The 10,000-nt window shown below is 27.2% G+C and overlaps 1 protein-coding gene across 1 annotated transcript in view; it reads left to right on the plus strand.

Annotated features, from left to right (window-relative positions):
- LOC100214097 (glutathione S-transferase 3, mitochondrial) overlaps nucleotides 1–10,000 on the plus strand; it is a 30,362-nt gene that overhangs the window by 16,342 nt on the left and 4,020 nt on the right. The window contains exons 3-4 of the mRNA XM_065792335.1: nucleotides 5,329–5,386; nucleotides 5,561–5,633. Of these exons, the coding sequence (XP_065648407.1) occupies nucleotides 5,329–5,386; nucleotides 5,561–5,633 (131 nt within the window). The remainder of the gene's footprint in view (nucleotides 1–5,328; nucleotides 5,387–5,560; nucleotides 5,634–10,000) is intronic.

The raw sequence follows: 10,000 nt of genomic DNA on the forward strand, positions 1-10,000 counted from the left end.
TACTGTTCATTATGGCTATGAATCCATACAACATAAAAGCATACAAACATGGAGCGATCTCCCTTCCCTACTAGTATCTCTTAAATTATTCTCTAAATATACAATTGCTCTAAATATACAATTGCTCTCTTTAAATTGTTTTTTAGAAAAATATTGTTTATAAATCTTATACCTTTCTACAACTTATTATTTATAATATTAACTCTGTTTAAGTTATCTGTACCTAAATGTTGAACTTATTTATAATATTAACTCTGAGCTTCTATTTATCTAATATTTTTTCTCTTGTTCTGCTATAATACTAATTTTAATATCTTTTGTTAAATTTATTATCTTTTTTAAACTGAAATATTGTTATTAGTATTCTCTTCATCAATATTATTGTTATTGTTATTTTTATCCTAATAAATATTATTATTCTTCCTGTTGTTAATATTGTTATAATTATTTTTATATTTCTGCTTTTGTTATATTATTGTTGTTATAATTGTTATTATTGTTGTTATAATTGTTATTATTGCTGTTATTATTTTTGTTGTTATAACTATTATTCCTATTAAAGTATAGTATATACTTTTTATAATCTTTATTATTATTTTTACTGGCTATTATCACTACCATTATTTTTATTTCTACTTGTATTATAATTATTATTATTACTTTCTCCATTTTATTATTATTGAATTTGACAGTTGTTTACTCAGTATTAGTAATATTAGTGTTTGACATTTCCCGGTGATTTTTATTTCTTGAGAAATGAAGATTTTTCTTTTCCTTTCTTGAGAATCTTGAGAACATAAAGTGTTACATATTAGTGCACAAGTGTTTAATGATAGGTATACAATATAAATAAGCTTGGCAAACATTTAAGGAAAGAAATCAATAACAAAAAAAGCTTTGAAATTGCATGCTTCATAAAAAATTTTTTGTTAAATAATCGAAAAAAATTTGGAAAATAATAACCAATAACTAACAACCATTGAAATAAATTGACCTTAAAAACTAGAGTTTATTTAGAAGTACAAAAAGCTAAATACATTGTTTAAAAGTTGAAAATAAATATCAAAATTTTATTTTTTTAAATTAATAAATGTAAATTTGGAATTATTTCTTTGTTTTAAAAAAGGAATTGTAAAAAGCATAGCACATTCAATGTTTCGCTTGATAAACTATTATTTTGTTCATTTTGTGTTTATGTAGGTTTTATTGTTGACAGTCCCTTGTCTTATTGTTTTACTTGTACTTTTGTTAATACTATCCACATTATTAATTTCTTTAATAGTGTTTTCAATTGTTAAGTTTAATTGTTGTTGAAGAGATAATTATACTTTAACACTGCATTCTAACGGGTGATGCTGAAGTTATCGGACAAAATAAAAACGTCAATAACTTATTTATAAATAAAAAAACAAACTACTATTATATTTTTTTTAAATAAAGCATTTATCTTTTAATAAAAATATGTTATTTTTTATATGAAAAAATACCACTATCTGCAATTGATCTCAATTTTGCTCTGACGACTTTCATATGCGACTGTAAAAAGTTTAAATCAATTTCTTGTAGTTTTAGTTTAATGCGATCAATCAAAACATGCTCTGTTGAAGCTTTCTAATCTTCCTCGTAAACCTTCTGTGCCAAATGTCCCCAAAAATTTTCAATTGGTCGTGCTTGAGGCACATTTGGGACATTAGATTCTTTATCGATGTAATAGACATATTGGTCCATCCAATTTAGAGAATCTTTAGAATAATGAGAACTTGCTAAATCTGGCCAAAATAATTAGTTAAAGTCTCCATGACACTTTTGAATAAATGGAAGAAGTCGTTTTTCTAAACATTCATTAATATAGATTGATGAATTGATCGCTACAGCCTTGGAAGATATGGCTATCCAGATTAATAATTTTTTGGAAATTTCTCTTTTCCTATAAAACAAACACTTTCTGGACATGTCTTTTTGTTGTTTTTGTAGTATCCAGAATTTCCAGGCATGTTGTCCCCTGCAAAACAAAAGTATTTTTCGTCATCGATGATTAGAAGCAATTTTTTGTTATAGAGTTGGTTAACTAGTTTCCTGCTTCTTTTCTTTGCCTTTATTTGTTGTTCTATAGTGTATTTTGGAGTCTTTTCACGTTTTCTATATTTAATATTCATTTTTTTCAACTGACGACCAATTGTTGATTGATTTACACCGAATTTAATACATATTTTTCTCTGACTGACCTCTTTTCGATTGTTAACAAGTCTCGTTAATTCGGCTTTCTTTTCTCTAGTCCAGGATGTCGGACGGCCAGGGTGCTTTCTATCAGAAAACGATTGAACAGTTTCAAGTCTTTTTAGGTTATCATACAATGTACTTTGAGCAAATCCTTCCTTTTCAAAATGATTTACGATTTTTTTTTTTTTATGATTATTTTTATTAGGTTTATTTACAAAAAACATTTTTAGTCGCTTTCGAAAAGATTCTCGTTCAGCTGCATTTAACCTCATTTTAAATAATTGTGTTTTAAATAATAAAGTTTATATTTTATAGAACGTTTATGCCTATGCATAAAACCACAAAAAGTAATTATTATGCTCAAATAATTAAATGAGGATTTGTCCGATAACTTCCGCATCACCCGTTAATTCCGTTTCAGCATTAACAAAATCATTGTCGTTCTCATCACTCACCGTTTCCAAGCAGTTGGAGTACAATCTATTTAGTGTGTCTTCCGCAGTTTTATAAATTTCATTATTTGGTGCATAATTAAAAAAAAAAAAGAGTGAGCGTCTTGATCATTGGAACTGAGATAAATTGATTTCTTTTATTTTCTGTAGAAATTTTTAATTTATTTTAGAATTAACTTCCTTTAACGTTCCAAATAAATATTTTAGACCCTTTCTCAGTTAATACTGTGGAATCTTTACTTGTTTCTGCGATTTTGACCTAATGATCTTTCCATAGATGATTTAAGTTTAGTTCTGATTAAGTCTTTTTAATGCCATCCTTTTTTCTTAAAAATTGTTTTATCATATTTTCTATTGTATTCCATCTTATTTTGCAATCCAAAAGTAAAGTTTATTCATTAGGTTTTTTCTCAGTTATATATCTCTGTAATACATCATTTTTTTCTTTAATTGAATTATTCAATTGCAGCACTTACTGTTCCTGTGCATTATTTTCCAAATCAAATTTATTTTCTGAAAAATCATCTTCATATTCAACAACTTCATCTGAATCATTAGTATAATCATCTTTTTTATCATTGCATTTCTTTTTTTCAGTATAAAATGTCTTTATAACTGCTAGATGTAAAGCATGGATGTAACAATTGCAGATAAGTAGGAGACAATCTCTGAATTTTTGCAATACAGACGCTCCATCACTCATTTGTCTAAGAACAGATTAAAGATCTTTAATTTTTCCTTTTATATTTCTAGTGTCTTTTCTGCTACATAATTACCTTAAATATATATTAAACCCAGATTGTATAAATCTTTAGAATTTACATTAGAGATGCCATGAATATTCAGCCGAATATTCGGCAACACTTAATTATTTTGAGGGTTCCAACCTGCTTCGTTGTAGTGCTTAAGTCAACTACACTGTGGGCATTTATGAATAAGTTGTGTCACAGCACGCATTATTCGTTGAACATCAAATATTTTAATTTATGCATAAAAGTTTCATACTCTTAAAAGTATTTCATAAAAATTCAAAAATAATCAGCTCAGGTGTATCTTGCATTTCTGAAGTCATTTCAGAAAATGCTATAAATCGATTTAGCACAAAGAGCTCTAACTTATTAAAGGTGATATTTTCACAACCTGAACTTAAAGTATGGTTTAACTTTAATGGGATAAACGATTAAACTGTTGCCTTTTTTATTGAGTCACCGAATATTCATGATATCTCTAATTTACATATAAATGATTATCCATAAATATCTTATTTTCAAGACTGGTCCATTCAACAATAGACACACTGAACTTTTTCTGTTCCTCTTTTAAATCCGTATTTTTTACTAGCTCTTCTTTCTTAATATAATAAAAGTCCATCATTGTCCTACTTCTCAGAAATGATGTGGTAGCTTGAATCCTCTTGCATCACAGTCATACTCTGTCATATAAATTCACTTTTAGCTATCTGGTTAAAAGAGAATCTATCAACAGTTGCCATTTAAGCAATTATTTCTTCCAAAGTTGCCCGTTTTATGAATGTTAAAACTGTTTAGTTATTAGTACTACTCAATCGTTGTTTCACTTGTTGACAAGATGTTGATGGGGATGATGTGGAACAGCTACTAATAATTTTGGCTTCTTTTCTTTGGAATTTGTGGACACCTTGTAGATGCTGGTGGAAGCCAGTAGTTAATGAATTTTTATATAACTGTTTGCTGCAAATGTTGCATATAGCATTTTCTGGATCAGATTTTTTCTTTTAAAACCCAGACATCTTTATGTTTTGCTCATTTTTGTTGATAAAAAACTAATTATATGAATTAAATATCTAAATGATAAGAAAAAATCTACGGAAGAGTCGGTTGCATTATGGCGTTTTTTATGTTATAAGTAATGTTCGAGAATTTAGATTTCGTTCTCTTTTTTTAAACTAAATAACATTTTGCTTATTATTACAAATCGTTAATAGTTACTTTACAGTTACAGTCATTAAAATGTAAACATAATTTACCAACGTGAAAAAATACGAACATGCTTCCCCACTTGTCAACAAACACTTACTACATTAATTCACCATACATTAGTACAATATGTACGTAAAAGATAATAAACAGTTCCTATTTTATTCCCTTAGTTATTATTTTTCTTAATATTCAAATTTGTTTTGGTGAATTTAAAAGATATTTATGCGCACACCAACACCACAGACAATATGGTATAATTTTAAATTAAAGATATTGCAGTTTAAGCATGCCAACAAAAATTGTTTAATTTTCTTGAGAAATTAGAAAAATTCAAACATAAAATTTCTAGAGAATAAACACTAGTACTTATTACTATTTGTAAACATCCTTGATGTAACAACTTTTTTCAGAATATTTTGATTGACTTGTACTCACTCACATAACCCTAGTCTATCTCTATTTCATTTTTAGAACATCAGTGAGATTTTTTGGATATCTAAATTTATAGTATAAAAGTAAAAATTTTATAGTAATTATAAAAATAATATAGTATAATAGTTAATATACGAAAATTAATTCTAAAATAAAAAAAAGACTGCTAAAGTATGTTAGTAGGATTCATCTTGTTTAAAAAAGATTTCATGCTAGGCTCCTGTGTCCTTATGAATTTGTATGAGTCCAGAGTTTTTCATTTTTAGACTTGAAGTTTATACTCAAACTATGCTTTGCCTGCTTATCGGAGGAATCCAACACCCGGTATTTCTTTTATTATTATACATGTCTATGTATTCTTAATGGTATCAAGGCTATTGTCAATGGTTTAAAATAAAAGTTTTTAATTTTCAGTAAATAAATTTGTCTGTCTTCAAAATTACTGTTGAAACCAGATAATTCACAAGCTATGTTTTTTAACTGTTTATGTATGTTTAGATCATTTCATCGGTGTCTGGAGTTGTTTGGATTATATCTAGAATAGTATATGCTCAAGGATATTACACTGGCAGTAAGTTTTTTATTAAATTAGTTTGATTTTTTCTCTCAGTAAATTAGATAAATTATGTAAAAAATATGAAAAAATTTAATATACAAAAGATTAAAGGCACAATTGTTGTGAAAAAATAAAAAATTAAAAAAGATTGCCAATTGAAATGGAAATCTTTTTAACTAGGTTGGACTAATTGGTTTCTTAAATAAATTGATATCAAAAATAAATTGATAATATCATCGGAATAGTTATAATAAAAAACAGTGCCTTACATAAAAGTTTGATTGTAATTAAAGAAATTGTAGCTTTTTACGTTACAATTTCTTTAATTACAAACAACCTTTAATTACAAACAACCTTTTTTGGTACAGAGTTTTTAAGATTAGGCAAGAGATGTGTGAGAGATCATTCCTTGATCAGTGACCATGGTATTAGTTGTAGAAAAAAGACCATGTGACAATTAGGACAGAAGCACAAGCTTTGGAAGCTACGTCCAACTACATTCACAAAGTGTTTTTAGATTATGTTTAAAAGAGAATAAACATAATTAAAAGAACTAGCCCAAATATGACACAAGTATAAGGATGAATATATATCCATTCAACAATGAATAAAAGATTTATAGAGCTATAGAATGGAATGAGGAGTAAATAAGTAATAAAATAGGAGCACCATGTAGTCTTGAAAGATAGATCATATTCATGACTGGCTGCTTTTTTAAAGCAATTAAAATCTAATAACATTTTTGACCGAAGTAATGGTTGTTTCATTTACCAAATAAAGCCATAAAATAAATGGATAAGATTATTAGGGACATCATTATTATAGATGAGAAGCAACACAGGAGTGTAGAGGATCCAGCGTTCATCATCCAAGATAGGAAACAATATCACACAGGTTTAAATCTTTTCCAGCCTATTAATGAAAAGGGAGTGCAAGGCTGGCTGACAATTTTCTGTATAACCCTAAAGTATTTTCCATGAAAGTTTTTTACGAGGCAATAGACAAATGTTAACATTAGCCAAATTACAAATATTTATATTAAGACACCATCTATAGTCTAAACTCAACCAAGAACCCTAAAGGTGTATTTTAAGTCAGAGTTATGTGGCAGCAAGACATCTACCAGGTTATATTTTTTTAAACAAATTCACTTTCAATAAAGCTGCAAGCAACCACTGTGTTGGAAATACTGGAAGAGAAAAGATGAAGTTTATAGAGCAAAATAACGATTGACAGATGACCTAAATGATTGCAAATTATATGAATCAGAAAAGCAATTTGAAGGAAGTGAATTCCAAAGAACTGATGTTTGTGGGAAACAACTAGGCGAATAAGAATTTTCGGAGCACTTAAAAACGGTCACAGTAAAGGGATGAGACTTGATTGAATGACGAGTAACATGAGAATGAATTTAGTAGATGGCACAAGAGACACAAGCTCTTTAGAGGAGCACCCATTAAAGTATTTTTAGAAAAGAGAAAGAGAAGCAACATGACGATGTGATAATGCTTGGAGGTTAGCTGCAAGAGCAGGCCCAACTATGTTTACAATGTGTTTTTGCACCTAGTCTAAAAGAGAAAGGGGATCATTGGAAGATATGTCCCAGATATAGCAACAGTATTCCATACAAGGCTGGATTTGAGATTTATAGAGATAGAAAATAGAATCTGGAGTAAGAAAGTGTCGAGCTCAATAAAGAGATGCAACCTTAGCAGATGCTATTTTTACAACGGATTTGATATATGGTTTCCAAGAAAGATTGGAAGTAAGAGTTAATCCTAGAATAAGGGTAGATGACTCATTGAGTACATTACCGTTCATAAATATATGAAGATCTAGATTATTGCAATAATGATTAGTTGAAAGAAAATTGAGTTTTATCTGAGTTCATCAGTTCACCAGCCACTGTGAGCTCCATGCTGTAGCAGAAGTGAGATCCTTTTCAAGCTCAAATGCCTCCTCTGAACAATCAGAGAGTGTTGGCTTCTTACAAGAATAAATGGTAGCATCATTAACGAACAAAGCCACCTTAGATGTGAGGATATTTGGAAAATCATTAATATAAATTAAAAAGAGTATAGGGCCAAAGATAGAACCTTGAGGAACCCCTGAAGTGACAGGATATGAAGAAGAATGCTGTCCATCTTGGACAGCTTTAATGCTACATTTTTTATGCTACTTGATTACATATTACCAGTAGCAGGGTGATCATGATGATCTTGATCCTGACCTCAATGCTAATATTTAGTTAAACTGTTGATTATTCTTATAATCAGTTAGTTTTTTTTTGTTGATCGGCAATGGTATCAGCCTTTTTTTGTCCATCAGTATTGTGATCAGCCAAAAATGTGCATTCGGTACATCACCAATATAATATATATATTTTATATATATATAAAATATATTATAGTTATGCAGTTAGGTCGGCATTGTTATATAATATAGTTATGCAGTTAGGTCTAGGGTTAGGACTATTGTAATTGTAATGAAAACAATAACAGTAACAATAATTATTGTTATTGTATTAGCTTAATTTAGAAACAATAACAATACTTGTTATTGTTTCTAAATTAAGACTTGATTTACAACTATTGTAATTCTGTAATACAATAACAATAAATATTGTATTGCAATTCATCTTAATAAAATAATAACAATATCTGAAAAAAAATGTATTGTAATGACCCATTACAATAACAATAAATATTGTATTGTAATTCGTCTTTGTAATACAGTAACAATATATTGTGATTGTGATAAAAAAAAATTATTTTAGTGTCAAAATTTAATAAATTTGTTTTAATAGTCCAGTTGCCGACTATATACCTTTGTACCCTTGAAATAAGGTACAACTAATATTTAATGATTGATTCTATTTTACTGAAACATAATGGGAGGGGAAAAGGGTGCCAGAATGGTAAATTGGGCAACCTTAAATATTGAAAATCAAAGTTAACGGGATCAAAAAAAAGAAACCACCATTTTTCTGCAAATGAAAGGGATTCGGCAGACCTAAGACAACGATTCAACATAAAATACATCCTGAGAAAGGTAAAATAAATAATAAAAATGAAGTGAATAGTTTTCTTTAAGTTTAAAAATTACAGAATATTTTACAGTAATAAGCTACAGAATGCTCATCAATTTAATAACAAGATAGGTGATGCGAAATCTAAATATGTAAAAAATAAAATTTGCAATATATTGCAAATCCGTAACTAAAAAATAGCAAAAATAATAGTAAGTTCGTCAGAGATAAATATAAATAAGTTAAAATACATTAGCTTTTCTACTTTAATGTTAAGTAATACACTACAATAGTTATTGCAATTGTTTGCATCAAAACAATACAATAGTTATTGTAATTTTATTTCATTAAAACAATACAATACAATAGTTCTCGAATTTTATTGTATTGTTAGAAAAAAAACTATACAATATTTATTGTAATTGTTTTTCATCACAGCAATACAATACCAAAATTAATTTTTTTTTATTGTTTCTGAAATATTACCACACAATATTATTGTATTGTAATGTGTAATTGTATTTGATTTTTACAGTAACAATTACAATAGTCCTAACCCTAGTTAGGTCATTGCTGAATGCCGACCCTTATTCCGAGGGTATATATATATATATATATATATATATATATATATATATATATATATATATATATATATATATATATATATATATATATATATATATATATATATATATATATATATATGTATATATATATATGATATAAATGATAAAATAAAAAATGATATATATAAAATGATTACTGTTTTCGCTACAGTTGACTCTCGATATCACAAACTCAGAGGGGACTGGGAAAAAAGATTGATATTGAGAGGATTTTAGTTCAAACGAGTGCACAAGAGACCAGAAATAAAGTTCGAGTAATTGAGATATCGAGAGTCAACTGTAATATTGCTTTTTTGGAGTACCAGGTTGACTTACTTTTGAAGAAACTTTTTTTTAGATAATTTCAGGGACTTGTTACATATTCAAGTTAGTTAAGACCAAAAAATATTTTTAATTTTAAAAGCACCTACCAATATATATAATATATATATATATATATATATATATATATATATATATATATATATATATATATATATATATATATATATATATATGTATATATATGTATATATATGTATATATATATATTTATTTATGTATATATTTATATATATGTATATGTGTGTATATATATATATATATATGTATGTATATGTATATATATATTTGTATATATTTATATATATATGTATATATATGTATATTAGGGGTATGACTAAAAAAAAAATTTAAGAATTTTTTATTCCCCATGTAACCATGAGTGGAGAAATTATATTTATAAA

The sequence above is a fragment of the Hydra vulgaris genome, chromosome 03 (assembly GCF_038396675.1).
Source record: "Hydra vulgaris chromosome 03, alternate assembly HydraT2T_AEP".
Taxonomy (NCBI): domain Eukaryota; kingdom Metazoa; phylum Cnidaria; class Hydrozoa; order Anthoathecata; family Hydridae; genus Hydra; species Hydra vulgaris.